Below are 23,542 nucleotides of genomic sequence, written 5' to 3' on the forward strand. Positions count from 1 at the left end.
GTCACTTGTCTGTATCTCTTTTCCTTTCACCGCTATCAACATGTACATTTCACTCACTCTTCAAACAGCTTGTTTGTTAATGTTTAATAAAGACTGATTGATTTGAATTAAAGTGTACACATACAACTCAGGTACAGCTATAAAGCAAATTGATCTACAAAGATTACTCTGTGGAGAATTCATAATCTGAAATTTCTGAGAGTCTCTGGGTATATGCAGAATCTTTTTCTGTACAACTGAATCACTTAATCCTTTCTGTCTCCCCTCTCCCAGTCAAGATGTATAGCCTGCAAAAATCTGTGCTACATCATAGGACTGACACACAGGAGCTAATGATCCCAAATTTAATATTAGGCATGTTTTAATAAAAACCTTAAATACAGGGTCATAGGCGGGGAAGGCACACCGAACTTTCAGACCAGGGGTCCCCAAACCCTTTAAACAGGGGCCCAGTTCACTGTCCCTCAGATGGTTGTAGGGCCAGACTATAGTTTTAAAAAAACTATGAACAAATTCCTATGCAAACTGCACACATCTTATTTTGAAGTAAAAAACAAAACAAAACGGGAACAAATATAGCCTCAATGTTAATAATAATCATAATCATAATAAAAATAATAAAGAGGGTTGGAAGAGACCCCTTGGGCCATCTAGTCCAACTTCTTTCTGCTTTTGTACACCAACACATAATCAAAACACCCTGACAGATGGCCAACAAGCCTCAATGTTAATCATAATCATAATCTTATTAAAAATCATTTTTAAAAGGTTGGAAGAGACCCCTTGGGCCATCTAGTACAACAGATAACTGCCCAACAACAACAACAACAACAAAAAACAAAAATACCATAATAATCAGGGTTGGAAAAGACCCCTTGAGCCATTTAGTCCAACCACCTTCTGCCTTTGTGCACCAAAGCACAAGCAAAGCACCCTTGACAGATGGCCACCCAGCCTCAATGTTGATAATCATCATCATCATCATCATCATCATCATCATCATCATCATCATCATCATCATCATCATGACCAAAAAAATAATAAAGAGGGTTGGAAGAGAACCCTTGGGCCATTTAGGCCAACCCCTTTCTGCCTTTGTGCACCAAAAGCACAAGCAAAGCAACCCTTAATAATTAATTAATTAATTAATTAATAATTGAAATGCCATGATAAAAAGCACAAGCAAAGCATTGGAAGGCACGTACCAGGTGAGGGAGGAGGCAAGAAAGGCACACACCTTTCCCTCCTCCCTTGCCCTGTGCACTTTCCTTGGTGGCGGCAGCTCTCCCCTGCTCCACCAAGGAAGGCACGTGTGGCGTGGAGGAGAAGGAGGGAAAGGAGCATGCCTTTCCCTCCTCCCTCGCCACGTGCACGCCTTCCTTGGCAGAGGCAGCAGGAAAGGTGCATGCGGGGCGAGGGAGAAGGGAAAGGCACTCTCCTTTCCCTCCTTCTCCTCTGCGCTGTATGCGCCTTCCTCAGCAGAGGGCCAGATAAATGGTTTCCGGGGGGGGGGGCACATATAGTTTAGGGACCCCTGTTTCAGATCTAAAAGACTTGACATTCTGCACCCAGATGTTGATTTTTTCCTAAGCCAAACATACGCTTCCTCCATTATCTCCCCTTGTCACGACCCAGGCTGCAGAGCACCAATAACCATACACAGAGGCCAGAATCTATCTAATATCTTTATTAAGGAAATATATAAAGTCAATAAAAATAAGTGTAGAATGTAGTTCAGAAGAAGACCTTTCAGGAAAGGTCAATTATAGTCCAGGAAAACAATGTCCAATATAAAATATTAAGGTCCAAAGTTGTAATCCAATAACCGAAACACTCACTTTGCCAAGCAAAGTGAGGGGAGATGACAAGGTTCTTAGTCCAAGGAACTTGAGGCAAGGCTAGGAAGTAAACTTGATTCTTGGAACACAAGGCTTGATACAAGGCAGCAAGGAACGAGGAACAAGGACAAGATCCGTGGTAAATACTTGGCAAGGTCCGGGAAGCAAGGCAAGGTTGGAAACGTGAACGAAGGCTTGGAAATAGGAACGAGGCTTGGAAACAGGAACGAAGGCTTGGAAACGGGAGTAGCGCTGTCCACACACAATCTACTCCAGTTGCTGACGAATTGACTCCGCAAGATTCCTTTGGGGCAAGGAACCTAAATAGGGTCTCGTTTTCCCACCAAAGAACACTTCTCTGGGGAATCAGAACCGAAAGTCAATCTCTGTGTCCAGATGCATGACTCCCTAGAATTTCTCATGGAAGCAGTCTTAATCAGCTGAATGCTTGGCTGCGATTCTCAGGCTTCTGCGATTAGCCTGCTGAACTCCTTTTTGTTGTTGATAATAACTACGGCGACAAAATGGGGGAGATTCTGACACAGGGCTTGTTTGGCAGATTTCTGGAAGGCAAACCTCTTGCAGGTGCAAGGGCTCCAAATCAGGCTGGGAAAGTTCCAATTCTGGCTGAAATGGTGGAAAACCCAAGTTTTCCTCTTCATCTGCCACAACAGCGTTAGGAACGGGACTACATGGCCCATGAGTCATCACACTATCCCCCTCCTCAAGCCCCCTCTCAAAATAGGGCTCTCTCCCCGAGGCGCGAGGCCGCGGCTTGGTGGGGTAGGTCTGATGGAAGCGGCGGGTTAAATCGGGGGCATGGACTGTGGAAGCGTCTTCCCATGAGCGTTCCTCGGGGCCAAAACCCACCCAGTCAATGAGATATTGCAGGCGGCGGCGGTGGAAGCGAGAATCCAAAATGTCCTGAACCTCGAACTGCTCCTCCCCATCCACCAAAACAGGAGGGGGGGCCGGCCGGTCTGCATCAGGGCGCACACCATCCGCCGGAAGGAGCAGGGAGCGATGGAACACTGGATGAATGCGCATAAAGCGCGGAAGTTGGAGTTTAAAAGTCACGGGGTTAAGTTGCGCCACCACCGGATAGGGACCAATGAAACGGGCATCTAACTTCCGGCAAGGGCGATGGGAGGGCAAAAAGCGAGTGGACAGAAGAACCCGGTCTCCTACCTTGATTTCGGGGCCCGGCTGGCGATGTTTGTCAGCGTGGCGTTTATAGTCCTCCTTGGCTTGGTCTAGTTGCTGGAGCAAAAGTTGTTGCACCGCTGTGAGTTCCTGCAGCCAGTCCTCTGCTGCGGGAACTTCTGAGGTTTCAACAATAGAAGGGAAGAAACGTGGATGGAAGCCGTAGTTTGCAAAGAACGGGGTTTCTTTAGTTGAAGCCTGGACACCATTGTTATAGGCAAACTCTGACAGCGGTAACAGGGAAGCCCAATTGTCCTGCTGATAGTTTACATAACAGCGAAGGTATTGTTCCAGAGTGGCATTGGTGCGCTCAGTTTGCCCATCCGTTTGGGGATGGTGAGCCGAAGATAAACGAGAGTCTATGCCCAATAGTTTTTGTAGTGCTTTCCAGAAACGAGAGGTGAATTGAGACCCACGGTCTGTGACCAAACTCTTGGGCAAACCATGCAATCTGAAAACATGCTGAAGGAAATAATCTGCAGTCTCCTTGGCCGTGGGGAGGCCATCGCAGGGAATGAAATGGGCTAGCTTGGTAAAAAGATCCACCACCACTAGGATCGTGGTGAATCCACAGGAAGGTGGTAGATCAGTGATAAAATCCGCAGAGATTATTTCCCATGGGCGAGATGGGGTAGGAAGGGGTTGCAGAAGTCCTGAGGGCTTCTCTCTTCTTGTCTTGGAGCGCTGGCATACTGGGCAGGAATTGACATATTTTTCCACATCCTTGCGGATCTTGGGCCACCAGAAATCTCTTAGGATCAAATGCATGGTTTTAAATAGTCCGAAATGCCCTGCTGGCTTGCAGTCGTGACACAGACGAAGTGCCTTTTCCCTGCCTGGTCCTGGAGGGATGTAGACATGGTTTCTATAGCAAAGTAACCCATCCTTAAGCGAGAAGGGAAACTGTAGTCCTTGGCGAAGTTGGTCCTGAGCCCAGGCATCTGCTTGTTGACTGGCCCTGATTTCCTGAGCACAAAGGGGCCCTGGAGTAGAGGGAGCTGAATCAATTAGAGTGGATTTGGTATTTCCCACAGTGAGCGTGGCAAAGTTCTCGGGCTGCAGCAGTTGGGATTCAAAGGTCTCTTTGCGCCCTGCAGCATATTCCGGTTTCCGTGACAGAGCATCTGCTTGCTTGGTCTGGGCTGGGGTTACATAGTGGATTTGGAAGTTGAAACGCTCAAAGAATAAAGCCCAGCATTGTTGCCTCTGATTTAGCTTGCGGGCAGTTCTTAGATGCTCTAGATTCCGATGATCAGTATGGACCTCAATGGGAAATTTGGCCCCTTCTAACCAATGTCTCCAAGTTTCAAAGGCTGCCTTTATGGCCAAAAGTTCCTTTTCCCAAATAGTATAATTTCTCTCTGGTGCGGTCAGTTGACGGGAGTAAAAGGCACAAGGGTGAAGATGATCTCCCACTGGTTGTAAGAGTACAGCCCCAATTGCCACATCGGAGGCGTCCGCCTGTACGACAAAAGGGGTTTCAGGATCTGGGTGTTGAAGGATTGGCTGGGACGTGAATAATTTCTTTAGCTGCTGGAATCCTTTCTCTGCTTGCTCTGTCCAGCGGAAAGGCTGCTTCCCACGGATGCAGCTGGTGATTGGATCAGACCAGCGGGCAAAGTCTGGAATGAACTTGCGGTAGTAGTTCGCGAACCCCAAGAAGCGTTGCACCTCTTTCTTGTTGGTTGGCGCCCGCCATTCCAATACTGCTGAAACTTTTGCCGGGTCCATGGTGAGCCCTAGTGGCGAGACACGATATCCCAGGAAATCTACCTCTTGTAGATCAAAAGCGCATTTTTCCAGCTTGGCATAAAGTCCATGATCCCGCAATCGTTGTAACACCATTCTAACGTGGTTCTCATGTTCTGATTGTGATCTAGAAAACACCAAAAAATCGTCCAGGTAGATAATCAAGAACCGGTCTAGATAATCCTGAAAGATATCGTTGACAAAATGTTGAAACGTTGCGGGAGCTCCACACAAACCGAAATTCATGACCAGGGTTTCGAATAAACCGAATTTAGTCTGGAAGGCGGTCTTCCACTCGTCCCCTTCCCTGATGCGAACTAGATTATAAGCTCCTCGAAGATCCAGTTTGGTGTAAACCTTGGCCCCTCGAAGCCGGTCTAATAGGTCCGAGATCAAGGGCAGGGGATACCGGTTTCGCTTAGTGATATTGTTCAATGCTCTATAGTCCACCACGAAGCGTAGGTCCCCTGACTTCTTTTTTACAAACATCACTGGGGAAGCGGCTGGGGATTGAGAGGGTCTAATAAACCCCTTGCGGAGGTTTGTCTCTAAAAACTCCCTGAGAGCTTCTTGCTCTGGTTCAGTTAGGGAGTAGAGGTGTCCTCGCGGGATCGGGGCCCCCTCCACCAAGTCAATGGCACAGTCATAAGGTCTATGCGGGGGTAGTCTCTCGGCTTCTTTTTCATTGAATACGTCCCAATACTCTGAGTACTTCTTGGGCAAGGTGATGATGGGTTCAGCGTCTGTGGCATGGCAGACCTTGGCTACAAGACAATGGTTTTGGCAATATTTTGAAGCAAACTGCAGTTCTCTGTTGGACCAGGAGATGTTTGGGTCGTGGAGTGTCAGCCATGGGATTCCCAAAATCACAGGGAAGTGGGGAACCTCGGTAACAAAGAAGGAAATCTCTTCCATGTGTTCCCTTATCCACATTCTGGTGGGTTCTGACCACTGGCTTACTGGACCTGTCTTGAGGGGGCGGCCGTCTATGGCCTGCACCACACGGGCGTTCTTGAAATCGTGATATTGTAATCCCAGAGAGTCGGCATACTCTCTATCAATGAAATTGTTTGTGGCTCCTGAGTCTATCATGGCATGGATCATGACGGGTCCTTTTTTCGCTGACCACAAGGTGACCACTAGGAGAAATAGGACCCCGGTTGGCGGCTCTTGAGTGGGGTTTTTGACCGGGTTGGCGAGCCTCTCTACGCCCGGTCGCTGGCTTCCCCCGCCGGCTTCACACCAGCCGCCTCAGACGCCTTCGTCTCCGTGGAGGACGCCGCCGCCAGACGGGCGGCGGGCTTCCCTTTGGCTGGGCACTCTCTGGCAAAGTGGCCCCCGTTCCCGCAGTACCAACAGAGATTTAGGCGTTGGCGGCGGGCCTTCTCGGCAGCATCTAATCTGGGTCGCACATTGCCCAGCTGCATCGGCACCTCCTCGCTTCCTCTGGGGTATGGGGCTGGTGGCGGGGGTCTCCACACTGGACGCGGCTGGACGCCGGTGGGAGCGGGAGGTTTCACTCCAGCCCTGCCGCTCTGGCCTCGGATCCATTGCTTTCTGTTGGCAAGCATGACTTCAGACCGTAAACATTGTTCAATGAGTCCTTCAAGGGAGTGTGGAGGATCCACCTTGGAGATTTCCTCCAGCATCTCGATGTTGAGACCCTCCCGAAATTGTCCTCTGAGGGCTATGTCGTTCCAGCCGGTGTTATGGGCCAGCACTCGGAACTCGGCTATGTACTGGGACAAGGGTCTGTCCCCTTGGGAGAGGCGCCAGAGTTTGTGGCCGGCTGCCTCCAAATTGTCTTCGATCCCCCAAGTCGCCTTAATGTGATCCAAGAAGTGTTGCGCTGATCTTAGATGTGGGGAGACTTGGTCAAACAGTGCCGTCGCCCAGTTGGCCGCTGGCCCGTCTAGGAGACTGTAGATCCACGCCACCTTGATGTCTTCTTGGGGAAACTCGGCATTACGGGCCTCTATATAAGCCTGGCATTGGCGACGGAAAACATGAACCTTAGAAGCTTCTCCAGAAAACTTGGTTGGCAACGCCAGGGCCGGGAGACAGATTCCGCATTCCTTCAATCCCCTTATTTCTCCCTCCTGCGCATTGAGCTTATCACGGATGCGGTCCACTTCATCCTTGTCGATGGTGTAGCTGAGTGGCTGGGCCCCCGGTCCGGCTCCGGTAGACATTCTGGCCTAGGTTAATTGGTGCTTAGGGTGGCGGAGTCAAACTGTCACGACCCAGGCTGCAGAGCACCAATAACCATACACAGAGGCCAGAATCTATCTAATATCTTTATTAAGGAAATATATAAAGTCAATAAAAATAAGTGTAGAATGTAGTTCAGAAGAAGACCTTTCAGGAAAGGTCAATTATAGTCCAGGAAAACAATGTCCAATATAAAATATTAAGGTCCAAAGTTGTAATCCAATAACCGAAACACTCACTTTGCCAAGCAAAGTGAGGGGAGATGACAAGGTTCTTAGTCCAAGGAACTTGAGGCAAGGCTAGGAAGTAAACTTGATTCTTGGAACACAAGGCTTGATACAAGGCAGCAAGGAACGAGGAACAAGGACAAGATCCGTGGTAAATACTTGGCAAGGTCCGGGAAGCAAGGCAAGGTTGGAAACGTGAACGAAGGCTTGGAAATAGGAACGAGGCTTGGAAACAGGAACGAAGGCTTGGAAACGGGAGTAGCGCTGTCCACACACAATCTACTCCAGTTGCTGACGAATTGACTCCGCAAGATTCCTTTGGGGCAAGGAACCTAAATAGGGTCTCGTTTTCCCACCAAAGAACACTTCTCTGGGGAATCAGAACCGAAAGTCAATCTCTGTGTCCACATGCATGACTCCCTAGAATTTCTCATGGAAGCAGTCTTAATCAGCTGAATGCTTGGCTGTGATTCTCAGGCTTCTGCGATTAGCCTGCTGAACTCCTTTTTGTTGTTGATAATAACTACGGCGAGAAAATGGGGGAGATTCTGACTCAGGGCTTGTTTGGCAGATTTCTGGAAGGCAAACCTCTTGCAGGTGCAAGGGCTCCAAATCAGGCTGGGAAAGTTCCAATTCTGGCTGAAATGGTGGAAAACCCAAGTTTTCCTCTTCATCTGCCACAACAGCGTTAGGAACGGGACTACATGGCCCATGAGTCATCACACCCCTTATTCTATAAAAATGTTTTAATTCCCCCACCCAAACTCAGGTTTACTTCTGTTCCACAAGCCTAGCTCCTCTTTTTTGGGTTCCAGAAAGTTCTTCATCTCCCCTTTCCCTCTCCCTGATCTTTTACAACAACAACAACAACAACAACAACAACAACAACAACAACAACAACAATGCAAAGAGATTAATTTGCCTAAGAACAGAGCCCTGGGATGTATTACCTCCAGTTCTAACAATTCTTCTCCTGAAGCATCAGGGAAGCCTTCCTAGTATTCCTGAATGTGACAGAGGAAGAGCCACCTGCCCCAATGAATTCTAATGGCATAATGCACCAAAACATATTTTCAGCTTCAGCATTAATTGGGGAAATGAGCTAGAAAAATTGTGAGTTAACTGCTAAAAGATTTGCTTGACAAGTTAGCTCTGAGAATATCACTCACGAAAAAAATACATTGGTTACATCAATTATTTACCTTAAATACTACAAAGCATAACAAAATGAAAAAGATAATTGGAGAACTATATCTTTTTGGAGAAGTAGGTGGCTCAAACGTTGAGCAAACCTGGACCATGTTGTTCTTAGCAGGGGGTAAACATATTGCTGACATGAAAATCATTTGGAAGCTGTGAGGAGCAGGGAAAGGGACTCTGAAACTACCTCTTCAAAATAATTATAAGGAAGAGCATTGCTTTCTAGCAAAGATCATGACTACATATCATGCAGGTAGGGGAAATTTTAAATTTGCTCACCCAAGCATTGAATCCCCACAGCGAAATAAAGAGACCAAACATAAAGATGCAGAGAATTTATTGACTTATTTAAAATTGGTAATTGAACGAAGTAACTAGTTGTGGGAGGAGCACTGCAACATGGACAATGGCGTGAGGTCAGGTATCATTCTCTGACTACCTGCCAAGCCAGCCACTGGGCGAAGAACCTGACCCCAGGGGCACTCCACAGTGATGGTTTGCTATCCCGGCCGATATTATTGGAAGGCCATCCCTGGAAACCTCCCTCTTGAGCCGCAGAACCCAAAAGGAGAGAGATAAACCCCCAGTTAAGACCCAAAGGATATATTTTGGGGAACCCCTTAAGCCCCCTCCAGCAATATGGTTGGCCTTTCTGTGATTCCATCAGCAAAAGGTTCATGGTTGTGGGTGTGAATGCGTGTGCATGAGTTCATACCACCAGCCCATCTCCTACAGCCTCTTTCATCCATTCAGCTTGTGGAACATTCCAGTGTTAATAATGTAGCTCTTCTTCACAAAAATCCTTATCAAACCTGTAACTATAATCCCTGATAATTGACCCTATTGGCTAGAAATGATGAGAGTTGTAGCTCGAAGAATCTGGAAAATGACAGGTTACGTACCTAAATGCACACCTGTTTCTTGTGACCTGATCCATTTTATAAGAGATTGTTAACAAAAGTTTTAAAATGGACACTGTACCGCCACAGTTTCAGTATACTAGCCTGTACTCATGTAAGGAGACTTGATGGCTAATTTTAAATATGAACAAGTGCAGACAACAATCCCCTTTATCAAATGCATGAAGCACTGCCTCATGCATTTGATATGCATTTGATTAATTATATGCATGTTTGGCTGAATAAGTGGGTTGGGAATATACAAAGATTTATCATTACATGTGTCATAACTGAATACAGCCTACTCTTCAGTTGTTAATAACTCAGTTCCCACAATCATTGACTGACTGGCTGAGGGACACACATGCTTCTGGGAGCAAGAAACTCAATGAGGAAAATTGTGATTCTCTGATAACAAGCTTTCAAATCCACAAATAAGCCTCCTAATAAACCTTGTAGGCTCTTAAGATTTCACCCCCCCCTCACTCATTTAAATTCAGCTCAGTGTTTCTCATCTCAATGTGGATGGCATTCTACAGACCTTAAATTCAGCTCAGCTTTCTTCATATGGCCAAATCTGGAATACATATGAACTTCTACAGACTTTACAATACATAGTCCTCTCTTCTTCCTTCTCCTCTGACTACCTGGAAGGTTTTAAACAACATTGGCGCTGGGAGAGTGATGAATGAAAACTGGTTCTATGTACTAGACCAGTGGTTCCCAAACTTATTTGGCCTACCGTCTCCTTTCCAGAAAAGGTATTCCTCAGCGTCCCCTGGAAATTAATTTTTTAAAATTTTAATAGCAATTAAACAGAAAGATATATGTATTAATGTTTCTACCTTTTTCGTAAAATATAGTAAAGAAAGATGTAAATTAGAAACATTGAAGTTTGAAATTATGAAACTATTTTTTGAACTCAGAATAGAAAGGTAATACAAAAAATGCACATGTGGCCATCACCGCCCCCCGGATTGCTGCAGTGCCCACCAGGGGGCAGTAGCACCCACTTTGGGAATCACTGTACTAGACACACAAATATTCTTGGTTGCCAAGTTGAAACAGTGTGTCTGCAGTAAATAGTGAAATAAAGCATTAGCTGGGAAATATAAGGCTTTTCTTCACTTGATCCCACTCTAGTTGTGTATGCCTGCCTATAACAGTCCAAGTAACAGCAACTGCCTCTAGACCCCCTTGCTTAGTAGGCATGGAAAGGAAAACAGAGGGAGGAGGAAGAAAAGCAGGCAGTTGCAGAAGCATATATCTTCAGGATAGGCCAGTAGAATGGAAATCATAACAAAAGTGAGACTGGTAACAGAAACAATTGTCTCTGGATACATTTTGAAATAAGGTTTCAAGTGATCTGTAGAAAGTTCATATTGATTTTGTTAACTACTGAAATGTTTACCAGATCTAGCTGTTTTATTTTGCATGTCCATATTATTAGTTTTGAATAAAAGATTTGCTGAGACATTTTGTGCTTCTTTTATTTATTTTAACAATTTTTGTTTATAAATCTATTTTTCCAAGTTATTTTAACCTTTGATACAATTTTTGTTAAATAAGTAGTAATGTCCAGGAACCCATATAATACATTAATCTGTAACTGCTATTGTTAAAACAACTGGGAAACAAAAGCACTTGATGTTCTATACATTTCTCCACATAATTATCTTTTGCTCATATTCAAACCTACTCTTGTTTGAGTTTTAAGCAATGACATGTTTCTTAAAATACAGTTGTGGTTAATTTATGATCAGTGAACACCTGTTTTTATTGCACTTGAATATGACAACTAAAAATGCATGAACAGCTAAAATGTCTAAACTCTGTTCCAATTTATGTCAAGTATGCTGTGTATGAGAAGAAATGCTTACATTAGCACTTTAGTTCAATTTTCCTCTTTTAAAAAATAAAAATAAAAACCTCTAAAATGCTTCTGTATAGTTTTACTATAAACCAGCAGTTAAAGAACCTAATGCAGTTGTGCAAGAAAATACTTGTCTGAGGGATTAATTTTTTTCAGTGCCTTTGTATAATAAAATCTTGATAATCTTTTTTGCCTTACTGTCTGCTTTTTTGTGTAATTATCAGACTAGTGTTTTCTTTTCCGGATTAGTGATGTACTTAACACAGAGAATTGCCCAGAGCAACATATTATAAGATTTCCAGGGTATGTATTTTGTCTCTGTAATCTGTGTCTACATTGGACAGGAGGCCAAAGAATTGTAACTAACAAAGTAATAAATAATGTAACTTATCAAAGGAACATGAACAGGAGAACACTTATTTGGCAAACCAGTTACAAAACTGGCAAAACTTCCAATTTCTACCAGAAAAGAAAAACAAATCCAAGCCCTAAGTCCACTCTCATTTCTCTGGTCACACATGAAGAGTTGACTGTAAAAATGCTCAGAAAGATTTATGAAGAGGCAGGATGACTCCAAGCACTGATATAATTGTCTCTTTGGTTAAATTCTGTCTCTTTGGGTCACCTTGGATCATTTCAATTGCCTAACAGAATCACAGACCTAGAAGAGGCCTCATGGGACAACAAGTCCAATTTCCTGGTCAAGGCAGGATCTCCATCTAAAGCATCCCCAGCAGGTAGTTAGCTGCTCAAGCTCTTTTTGGAGACATCCAGAGAAGCATACCCCACAACCTCCTTAAGCAATTGGTTCCATTGCCTAGCTTATTTTACCGTCAAAAAGTCCCTACTTTTTCAATTGAAATCTACCTTCCTAGAAGTCAAAACCAAGGACCTTATCACATCAGTAAATACTCCATTTCTGAGACTGTTTGAGAATGATTTTGAATGGGTCCCATCACACGACGTTTTCCCCATCCTGTCAGTATTCCGCTGGAATCCGTCTGCAAAGAGTTGCAGCAATGGATTATTTGCAGACATTTCATGTTTTTTTTTTAAAAAAAATACTACAGATTGCTGAAGCACTGTTTTTGTGTGTGATAGGAAAATCTGTATGCACCCCATCAGCAATTGTACTTCATAAAGTGATGTAGGGAGTGTTTTGAATTGATTGGGAGGAGCCAGCCTTCCATGGTGTGATGGGTCATAAGAATTGTAAGAATTGTAATAATCAGGTGTGATGAGGAGAGTATGTATCCCATCTCAATACAGTATGCATCGAGTCCTAAAAACTATGGGATGCATAATGATATAAACAGATTATATCCCAATGTGATAAGGATCCAAGAGACCTGTTTCTGTCCCCTGGGACAGAAGACACCAGACCTGCACCCTGCAACACGCGGGTTCACTATGTACTGCAGGAATGGAGAATCCTTCGCTCTCTGTACGTTTTGGAGTATGAGTCCCACAATCCTTTATGTCAATTAATTGGATAGGACTTTTGGATTAACAATTTCCCACCCCTTCTGTCCGAAAAGGTCTAGGGCCTGCTTGGGAATAGTGCAGTGCTCCAGATGGTCCTGAATTACAACTCTCACAATTTTCTATCATTAGTTCTATCATTAGAGCTGCTGGGACACAATTACTCTTGGTAGAAAAATGAAGCTCCCCAAGCTGCAAAGACCTGGGAACACATCCTAGTGTTGTTATTTTATTTGTTTGTTTGTGTTGCTGAAAATGATTGTAGTAAAGGACAACTTCCAGGTAACACTGGGCCCTACATCTACATACCACACGAATACTATGACTACCAATCATGTCATTCTTTTTTAAAGTAACAGACACTTAGAAGGTATAACGGTCCTTGCGGTATCTGTACACATGGGCACTGCAACAGTTAGCATTGTCCTTATTGCCAATTAAGCATAGGCATGGGTGATTTTGCTGCCACTCCACCTGGAGTGTGAACTGTACCTTTCCCCTGTTATGCACACAGTCATGAAAATAGCCCACTACACTCCCGATATTTAATTTGTTGCTGACTTCAATTCACACTGTTAATTTCCCATGTATTTATACCTTTAGAGAAATAGTTGTGATTCTTAAAAAAAATCACAAAATTTCATGAAGACTATATGACATGAAAAAGAAGCAGATAAAAACCTATGATCACAAGAAAAATAAAAAGACAGTAAAAGTTCACCAGCTAATTGGAATTGCCAGAAATTTGAATAATCTGCCTTATAAGACGCCTCTACAAACAAGAATTATAATGGACAGAGCATTTATTCATCTCTACACTGTGAGATGCCTGTGCTGCCTACAGCATACCAATGCAGTGCAAGACTTGCAGTAAAGCCACCTGCTGATATGCTTTCCATTTTTTCTGCATGATGCATAATTATACAAAACACACACAGATATAGAGAGAGCATCCACTTACCTTCACAATGCTTTTTAAATCCTGCACATATGTCCGCTCAGTCTCCAGGATTTCTTGGACCACTCTGTCCACATACAGAAGCTTTGGACTAGTAGGCTCCGTAATCAAGGACATGACACAATTTTTGCTACTTTCCTTTAATTCAGCTTTCCGTGGCATGCTTGGCCTTCTCCCAAGACTTCCATCAGAGGCCTGTTGTTCTTTGATAGGGCTGTTCTTTCTGAGTTCTTTGCTGCATAATCGCTGGGCTGGTCTCAGTTCCAGTTTTATGGCCCCTGCTTCCTTATCTTGGTTGAATAAGCCCAGGTGACTGTTTGAAACCAAGGTTGTTCTGCTGCCAAAGGAGCAGTGGCTATCTCTGGAGGATGCGGAGGATGATGTAGAGCTGAAGCTAACAGGGCGGTCACTGTCTGACAGTTCCATGCTCTTGATCCCACAGTAGTGGAAGCGCCTGTTTTCTCCGTGTAGGTTTTCCCCTGTTATCTTGGGAATTGTGCCCACCATCACAGGAGGCAACACTTCAAGGGGCAAATGGAAGCCATCTTTAGGGAGACAAAAAGGACATTGTTTTTGCTTATTACCATGTGCAACTAGTCCAACAGAGTTCATAAATCAGAACACATAGCTATTCAATAGACACATTTTTGTAGGTGTGATAGAAGTCTGCAATGGCAATGCCACACATCCCATTATCAATAACATTAAAAATTGCAATAATCTCTTCTACCTGTTCTTTATTCTATCTCCTTTTGTTTCGATGCATTTTGCGCAAGCAGTTATTAAATACTGAGATTCAAGCCCCCAACTTACAGTAATAAACAACCTTTCCTCAAACATTTGCCCAGATCCTGCCTCCAGGCTTGTAAATAGCAATTTGGCTGATTATCTGTACTAAATATCCCTTTCAGGTAAAGGAAGCTTTTATATATTTGGAGCTGAACTAGTAAAAATGGTTGAGGATTTGTGCCTTTCATGAACTTGCTTGTACAACCACTTTTAACATTTTCCAATATACACCCTTCTTGCTTTTTATTGAGACTGAATGCATTCTGGCAAACTACCAGGTTTACATTTTATTTCCTTCCCATAGCGCATGGCGCAAACACACTTGTTGCTACAATCAAGATGTGATTTCCTGGCCTACAAGAGAATGTGTGCAGGACAGAACATTTATTTTATACCCGTAAAGTAACTCCTGGGGCTACTCAAGCCTACACTGGAAATTCTCCATTTGTTTTCATATTTTAATATAAAAGAACAGGTGAGAATAATTTGAAGTTAATTCAAATGTCTCTCCACTGAAAAGATTATTACACAAATGTCTTTTGAAATAGTTTCTTCAGTGAAATACCAAAAGAAAAAAAATATTACCTTGACATTTCTGATAAGAAATACATATGTGTTTTATCAGCTTTAAACGACCATAAAATCAAACTAAATGCTCTGTATATTTAGCCTAGCCTGGAAGCTGGATAAATAAGATAACTTGAAAACCCTTCCGCTAATTTATCACAAGACATATAGCTAAAAATCTATAACAATGGACACCTGATTAGTTGATTTAGCTAGACCAAAGAGACTTCCTGTTTCGTTCAGTTACTCTGTAGACTTTCTTCCTGTTGCACTCTTATGTTGTCTCACTTACAGATAACCTCATAAGTAATTTTTGCTTTCTTAGCACTGTGCACTTCTGTAGTGTAAACTCAACATAAGGAAGTCAAAGATCATTACACATTTAAGATGGTACAATGGTATAGAGAGCTAAACTGATTCTGGATTGTACTGGCTTATTTTACAGTTGTTTTATCTGCTATATAAACAATGAAAATTGACTGCAGTAGGCTTTCTGCTTTAACAGGACCTTAGTGCTCTAATCAGAGTAAACTTGCTGAATCAGAGGAAACTTATTTACAAGTGGACATCTCAGGGATTTAGCAAGTCCTTTCTAGTTGAAACTAACAACTGGATTTAGGCAATAACTTTAGGACAACATTTGTATATTTGACTTTGTGGATTAAAATATTCTATCTAGGACAGTGGTTCTCAACCTGTGAGTCTCCAGATGTTTTGGCCTTCAACTCCCAGAAATCCTAATATCTGGTAAACTGGCTGTGATTTTTGGGAGTTGTAGGCCAAAACACTTGGAGACATACAGGTTGAGAACCACTGATTTAGGAGACTCTAGATCGTAGATTGTACATGCTAAGATGTATCACAAATCACAGATTTGAATACAGGTATACCTCAGTCATAGGAGCCCCCGATGGCATAGCGGGTTAAACCGCTGAGTTGCTGAACTTGCTGACCGAAAGGTCGGCGGTTCGAATCCGGGACTGGGGTGAGCTCTCACTGTTAGCCCAGCTTCTGCCAACCTAGCTGTTCTAAATCAGCAAATGTGAGTAGATCAATAGGTACCACTCCAGCAGGAAGGTAACGGCACTCCATGCAGTTGTGCAGGGCACATGTCCTTGGAGACGTCTACAGATAGCACTGGCTCTTCAGCTTAGAAATGGAGTTGAGCACCAACCTCCAGAGTCAGACACGACTAGACTAAATGTCAGGGGAAACTTTTACCTTTACTTATAACTCAGTTATCAAAGACTTTAAAAAGAAACTCTGCTACTCAAAGCAAAAGTAATATAGAAAAAATAGGGATAGATTCTTCACAAAAATGTGGAGAAGCTCAAAATATTTAGACAAATTTTTCATTTTATTTATCCAGACACACAGCTGGCAATGCGATGCCAAAAGTTTGTTTATCAAGCCTTTCTTCATCCTCTTCTCAATACTGATGTTGTTTTAAAAACCTTCAAATAGATAGAACACCAGGAGAAAAGTGGGGCAGGCATAACAAGTCTTTGCCAAAAGTAACTTCTTTGTCAGAGGCTTTGTTAATGGGGGTATGCTTGTACTTCAAAGCTTTTCCTACAAATGAAAGATGAATAAGAAATAAATATCCTATCCTGTCTTCCACACATGCACCCAAATGTCTGAACTGAACATATGCCTACACAAGTTGGTCCAAAGGGTAATAATGCCAAAGTTATATATAGATGCCTGTAGATGCCATATTGCTCTTTGTCCAATGGATTATAGTAAGCTAACTGTAGAATTAATGCAGTTTGACACCACTTTAACTGTTATAGCTCAGTGCTATGGAATCTTTGGAGTTGTGGTTTGCTGAGGCACCAGCACTCTTTGGCAGAGAAGCTAAAACTACAATTTCAATTATTCCATAGCACTGAGCCAAGACATTTAAAGTGGTGTAAAACTGCATTAATTCTACAGTCCAGATGTGTCCTTAGGTTTGGACTATTTGTCCATTTAACACAGTTAACTCTGACTGGAAGTATCCTGGACAGAAATCTTTATCATTACATGATCCTTTGGAGATGCCAGGGAATGAAAGTGAGACTTTCTGCATGCCACTAATCTATGGTTCTCTATTACTGAACCATGGTTTCTCTTTTTGCCCTAATTGAGCAGGCCTAACAAGGTCTAATAAGATAAAAGTAGAAATGATCATCTCAGCTGGACATCAAGAACTTCTCCTGTTGAATGAACACTGCACTTTTCAAGAACATCAAAGCAATAATTGTTTGCAAAACATGTTACAATCCCTACCACCATTAACCTTCAGGGGGAGCTAAAATACAAATAAATCTAAGTTTGCAAGAAGAAGACAAGTCATTAGAGGTCTATGATCCTATCACATATACTTCTGTAGAAATTATTATTGGCTATAATTTACATTATGCTGAACAAGAAGAATCTGTAGAAATGGCAGCTTGTGTTGCAGTTCATTTACTTATACACCACTGAGTCCCCCAAATGTTGATGTAATTTCCTGAAACACTGAGGGCCAGTGGTTGATGAAGGACTTATACTAAGGTGGTGGTGGTGGTGGGGGGGGGGGGGGTATTTGAAATAGGAAGTTATTCCATTTTAGATTACAGATGTATATCATCTATCAAACTATGATCTTGATGTATATCATCTATCAAACTATCATATTTGGTGGTGTGAAGTGAGGGGGTCAATTCCGCTAACTTTCAGAGATCTGCAACTGACAAGGGCAGTCTGGTATAATTTCTGCAAGCTAAGCACTAAAAAGAAGGCTAATTGCATGTTTATCAACACTCACAAGGAAATGTTCGGCAACATGATCCTTTCTTGTTCATATCTTTCTGCAAATGTAGTTAAGTTCCCCACCCTGTCTGGCTTTCTCCCTATTATACTACATACTGCTTGTTTATACTCCAAGAGGCATTAAAACAAACATAAACACGCACATCATACATGTCACAGACAGAACGCCACCAAATAAGGTTCAACACAGTTTATTAAAGTTACAGAACCAAAAATGCCCGTAAGAAACAAAGGGCTAGGCAAACACTTGCCTTCGATGTGAAAAGATACAAAAAGACTTTGCTGGAACTAAAAACGGTTCAAAAGATAAACCGGATTAAACAGGAGTTTAATCCGGGTTAAATCAAAAAATGCTTACTTCAGCCTGGCACTTTAAACAAACAAAAGTTGATAAACAAAGATTCAATGAAACACAAATAACTGGCAGCAGATTCCTCTCTGCTACTCAAAAGCTACGATTGAGTAACTAAGTTGTTACTCCTCCGTGCAACGAGCGAACTCCGGGTCCAAACACATCAATCAGGGTAGCAGCGGTCAGCAGGGTCCCAATCCGGTCCAAGGTCGAAAGCCAGGTACAGACGTCTTTAGTTCACCAGTTCCACCGATAGCCACAGAAGGGATAGTCCGAGGTCGAAGTCAGTCAGTCAGTCCAGCGTCAATCCAGAGTAGGCAATTAATGTCCGTCAAAAAGACGACGGAGGTCCAAGGTATTCAGCAAACGAATCACACCCGTCTTCAGGAATTTCCCCAACAAGAGCCCAAGCGTTCGTCCAGATTACCTTGCCCAACGCAATTAGCCATTGATTCTAAACCCCATTTTATGCCAGTTCATAACTCCTCATCACTATCAGCTGCTATCCTAATTCCAGGTGCCTCATCATCATCATCCTCATCAAAGCTAAAACACCTTTGACTACGCCCCACAGCATCCCCAGCTGTGGATCCCGTTCCATCCCTCCAGCCCGTCCACGGGTCCGATCCTGCAACCCGCCAGTCGCCTCCCATGCTATCATTGCCGGTGACACCCAAATCCTCCCTCACACGAGTCCATTCCATGTCATCCTCCTCTGAGCTAAACATCTCTTCCTCCATTCCCTCGGTAAAACCCTCAAAGGAGTCTTCGTCTGTTGGTTCTGCAAATAAGTCTCGGAGCCGTTTCCTTTCGCGCTCCTCAAGAGAGTCTGACTCTCGAGGAGTCTTACGACCTCGTCTCCCAGTATCGGAGCCATAAGGCTCAACCATAATAATACATAGGGGAATCTTTACACATTGTATTAAGATATGGGCCTAGGAATTTTCTACACAAACAGATAAAAGTAAATAAATTAAATGCCAGTTTCAAGTTTTCATTTCAGGAAACTTCCCATATACCGTAAGATTGTTTTTTCTATTTTAGTAAGTATTTTTTATTCAAAAAATAAGAAAACATAATAGAAAAGTAACTGCAGGATTTTTAAAATAGTCTTCGTATCAACAATATATTTTACTTTCTCCCATTCATTTATCATGTTGATACCTTTTAGCAGTTGTTCTTAAAGCAATTATTGGAAAAAAAATCTTATTTCAGGCAGTCTGAAAAGTCAAGATGCTACAGTGTGAAGAATCAATCAGAATGAAAATCTACCTACATTTATATAACTGACACAAATTGTTACAGCTACATTTTAACATACAGGTCTGGAGAAATTAAGTAAAATTAATTTGCTTAATTTAATCTTTTAAACTTCAAATTGATTCCACAAGCTATCGAGTATTAACTCTGTTAAATCACAACCTTCTATTCTCAGCCACGATTCAGTTTGGGAGCTTTTAAATAATGGCATTGCTATAATACAGATTTAGCAAGCCTTTTTTTCAAGCAAAACAAAACAAGACAAAACAGCCTTTAATCCAATTCTGTTTGAAAGGCAAGGACAACATGTTCCAGAGTCAAACCACCCATCACATAAAGATGCTGCTAACTGTTTGGTCAAGAAAAATGTTTGATAATGATTGTCACAGAAACTTCCCTAAACTAATAAAACATTCTGTCCTGGACATCAGCAACATCAAAGGCAAGAACAGATATGCAATGTGTACAAGATGTGAAATGATAAACTGGATCCAGCTGGATTGTAAACAAACAAACAAACAAACAGTTAGCAAGCTTTTATTCGAGAGTATTCAGGTATGACCTTTTCTATCATCTCTACAGCACATATACCGATTTTATGAATTTAAATTCACCAAATATATCAAAAACAACCTATTGAAGAAAGAGAAATCCTTGCACCATGCAAAAACATTTATTTCTTGTTCCAAACTCTCTGCAAATATGTCTCACGGGAGAATTCAGCAAGAATGCTAACAACTACAGATCTAAGCACCAGTTTGCCTTGGTTGCCAGAACTCAAATAAGCTACCCCTACCATATTACACAGTCTTGGGTCATATCAAGCAAGACTGGAGCAATACTGGGCACTGTTATGTGAGAGAGAATGCTCTGCGACAGTACCTCACCGCTGTGGAATGTCTCCAGCTCCTGAAGCAGTGAATGAACGAGATCCCCTCTCTCTCTTCACTCATAAATGCTCCTTCACTCAATTTGTTAGCGTACCAGCATAACCGAGGATAAATGCATCTTTCGGCTCCATCCGCTCCAAAATTGCCTTGCTGGGGCACTTAGGTAAAATGAGAAGTTGTTGCTAGTCTATACAGCTCCTTCAGTAGAAATATTGCATGAGTCAGCGTTTAGCTATCGAAACCCTAAACACAAAAGGCTTCACAGGAACCTGATTCACAACTTTCCCATTGCCCGCACCCGAATGCAGTCTAAGAGCTTTAAATGAAACATGACATCATTTTATGCAGGAATAGGACAATAGATACCACTGTGGGTAACTTTAAAATGCACACTTCACTGAGCAGCCCTCTGGACATTATTCTTTCACTTTTAAGCAAACTGCAAGGGAGTGTGGATGGGGGCGGCGGGGGCATCAGGCTGTTCCACTGCATTCTGGTTGCTTTCTTCAGTAATTGATTATCCCTAGACAACACTAAGAAAAATGCAGAGTAGGTGTGAGCTGGTGACAGACAGATCAATGCCATGTTTTCTTAAGAGAATAAAGACAGACAAACTGGTATCTTTTATTAGTCCAACATCTAGAAAACCCCTTGATACGTTAAAAATATATGATATTTTGTGTGGCCAATTTAAGAGCAGCCTTTTAATTTTTACACTGGAACCAGTTTAGAGAACAAATCCATAGTCTCGATGGTAAGGATTTGGCTTAAGTGTCCTTTTTTTTTTTTGCAGAATGTCGCAATTTCGGGGGGGGGGGCACTAGGTTTGCTTACAAAGCGAAATTACCCTGCTCTGGTGTGGGCTGGTCCATGAGGTCATGAAGAGTTGGAAGTGACTGAATGAATAAACAACAACAAACAAAAATAGATTTGTTTTAACTACTAACTACTAATACTAATTACATTAGCTACTTAATAGATGTTTAAAATATTGAAGATCTTTGTACTTGAGTGAAGTCTAGTAGAACAGAACAGCCATTAAATATCTAGGTCGGCAGCCAGGCTTCTAACTGGAGCTAACTATAGGGAGCATACAATGCCCCTACTAAAGTAGCTGCCGATAAGCAGCTGGTCCCAATTCAAGGTGCAGGTGATGACCTACAAAGCCCTAAACGGTTCGGGCCCTGCCCTGATCGCATCTCCCCTTGTGAACCAGCGTGGGCCCTAGGATCTGCTGGGGAGGCCCTCGAGGGAGGGAGAGGGCCTTTTCAGGATGAGGGAAAGGGCCTTCTCGGTGGTGGCCCCTCAACTTTGGAATGCTCTCCCCAGAGAGATCAGGCAACCCCCTACACTGTTCTCCTTCCATAGGAACCTGAAAATCTGGTGGTTCCAACAGGTTTTCAAGAATGATTAGTCCCTAGCCTCCCACCCACCCACAGTTGCCATCCAGGACCCTGCTGTGTACTACCCTGTTTCCCCGAAAATAAGACATCCCCGAAAAATAAGACTTAGTAGAAGTTTTGCTGAATTGCTAAATATAAGGCCTCCCCCGAAAGTAAGACCTAGCAAAGTTTTTGTTTGGAAGCAGGCCCAGCACCTGCCAAACAGAACACCAGAGCATGCAGGATTAGTAAATGTACATACCAGTTATACATGGAAATGATGGTAGTAACAAGAAATTCTTGATAGGATTCACAGTTTGTCTGGTTATGCTGGTTTGTGATGACAACTACTGTACAGTATATAATAAATGTTCATTTTTTAGTTCAACAATAAATGTGAATTCTTCTTCATGGAAAAATAAGGCATCCCCTGAAAATAAGACCTAGCACATCTTTGGGAGCAAAAATTAATATAAGACACTGTCTTATTTTCGGGGAAACACGGTATATCCACTTCCCTGGCCCCAAGATACTCTGTCTAGCCTTTGCCTAGCCCCTCGTAGTTGGCCACGTCCATTCTGAAATTCTGGCCATTGGTATTCTGAATCCATCTGATGGAGTAGATTGAAACTGGATTTTTAATTTTTGTGGTTGTTTTAGAAGGATTGTTTTTGTTTTATGATGTTTAATTTTTTTTTGTATGGTCTCTTATTGGCAATTGAATGTTTTGCTTATGTTGGAAACCACCCTGAATCCTCTTGTGGAGATAGGGCGGTATATAAATAAAGTTTTATTTTTTTAAATCCTATTTATTGAAAGTTTTCAAAATCAAATATACTATATACTTCCAGGAGGGTGGGGGAAGGGCAAAAAGTGTGTGGGAGGGAAAGGGCATAGGGTTATAGGGTATATGGGGAAAGGGAAGGGAGAGAGAAAAAAGGGGGGAATGGGGTTTGTCTTCCATTCTTTTTCTTTGCGTTGCTGTTTTACTCTTAGCTCTCTACTGTTTGTTGCAATTGTCTTATCCACTTTTCTTCACCCAAGTTTAGGGACCTTTCTTTCTCTTGTCTTAAAATAGTTATTAAATTGTCACTTCTTCTGCATGTTTATGTAATCCTTAAAAAGTCACTAGTTAGTTGGTTTAATAGCTCTCCCTGTATGTCTCTTCATTAGAAATGTTCATCTGTCCATGACCATAACTTCCATAATTTTATCTAGCCATTGGTCTTTTGACGGTGTTTCATCTATTTTCCAGTATCTTGCATAGACCATCCTTGCTGCTGTTGTCAAGCAGATAAATAGAATGTCTTTGTTTGCATCAAAGTCAATATCCATGTCTGTTATATCTAATAAAAAGTATTCTGACTTCATTTGAATTTTTATTTTAGAATCCTTTGACATGTCTCCTGTATCATTTTCCAATAGATAGTAGCTCTTACAGGTCCACCACACATGGTAGAATGTGCCCTCTTGCATTCCACATTTACAACATTTATTCTGTGTATTCTTGTACATAGTTCCTAATTTTTGTGGGAACCATCAAATACCATCTGTGCATCATTTTGTACCAATTGTCTTTTAGGTCTATTGCATACCTATATTTCAGTTTTGTTATTCCACATCTGCTCCCATTCATTTAATTTTATTAGTCTACCAATATTCGTTGTCCATTTAATCATACAGTTTTTTAACCCTTCTGTTTCGGTGGACCATTCAAGTAATTTATTATATATTCTTGTTATGCTCTTCTTGTTTACAAGGATCAATTTGTCCCAGAAAGTATCTTTGTCATTGAAGACAATCTTCTTGTCTAGGTTATAGTAGTAGTATAGCCCGGGCTGTGGCGTAGGCTGATAAAGCAGTCAG

The 23,542-nt window shown here is 42.4% G+C and overlaps 1 protein-coding gene across 4 annotated transcripts in view; it reads right to left on the reverse strand.

Moving 5' to 3' along the window:
- The window catches only part of plekhg1 (pleckstrin homology and RhoGEF domain containing G1), a 143,896-nt gene that overhangs the window by 49,439 nt on the left and 70,915 nt on the right, over positions 1 to 23,542 (reverse strand). For 3 of the 4 annotated variants that reach the window (XM_008116688.3, XM_062977445.1, XM_062977439.1), the window contains one exon: positions 13,644 to 14,185. In XM_008116688.3, the coding sequence (XP_008114895.2) occupies positions 13,644 to 14,185 (542 nt within the window). Of the gene's footprint in view, positions 1 to 13,643; positions 14,186 to 20,286; positions 20,489 to 23,542 lie in introns of those variants that run through there. The other variant, XM_062977433.1, reaches the window with a different exon arrangement.

The sequence above is a fragment of the Anolis carolinensis genome, chromosome 1, assembly GCF_035594765.1.
Source record: "Anolis carolinensis isolate JA03-04 chromosome 1, rAnoCar3.1.pri, whole genome shotgun sequence".
NCBI lineage: Eukaryota > Metazoa > Chordata > Lepidosauria > Squamata > Dactyloidae > Anolis > Anolis carolinensis.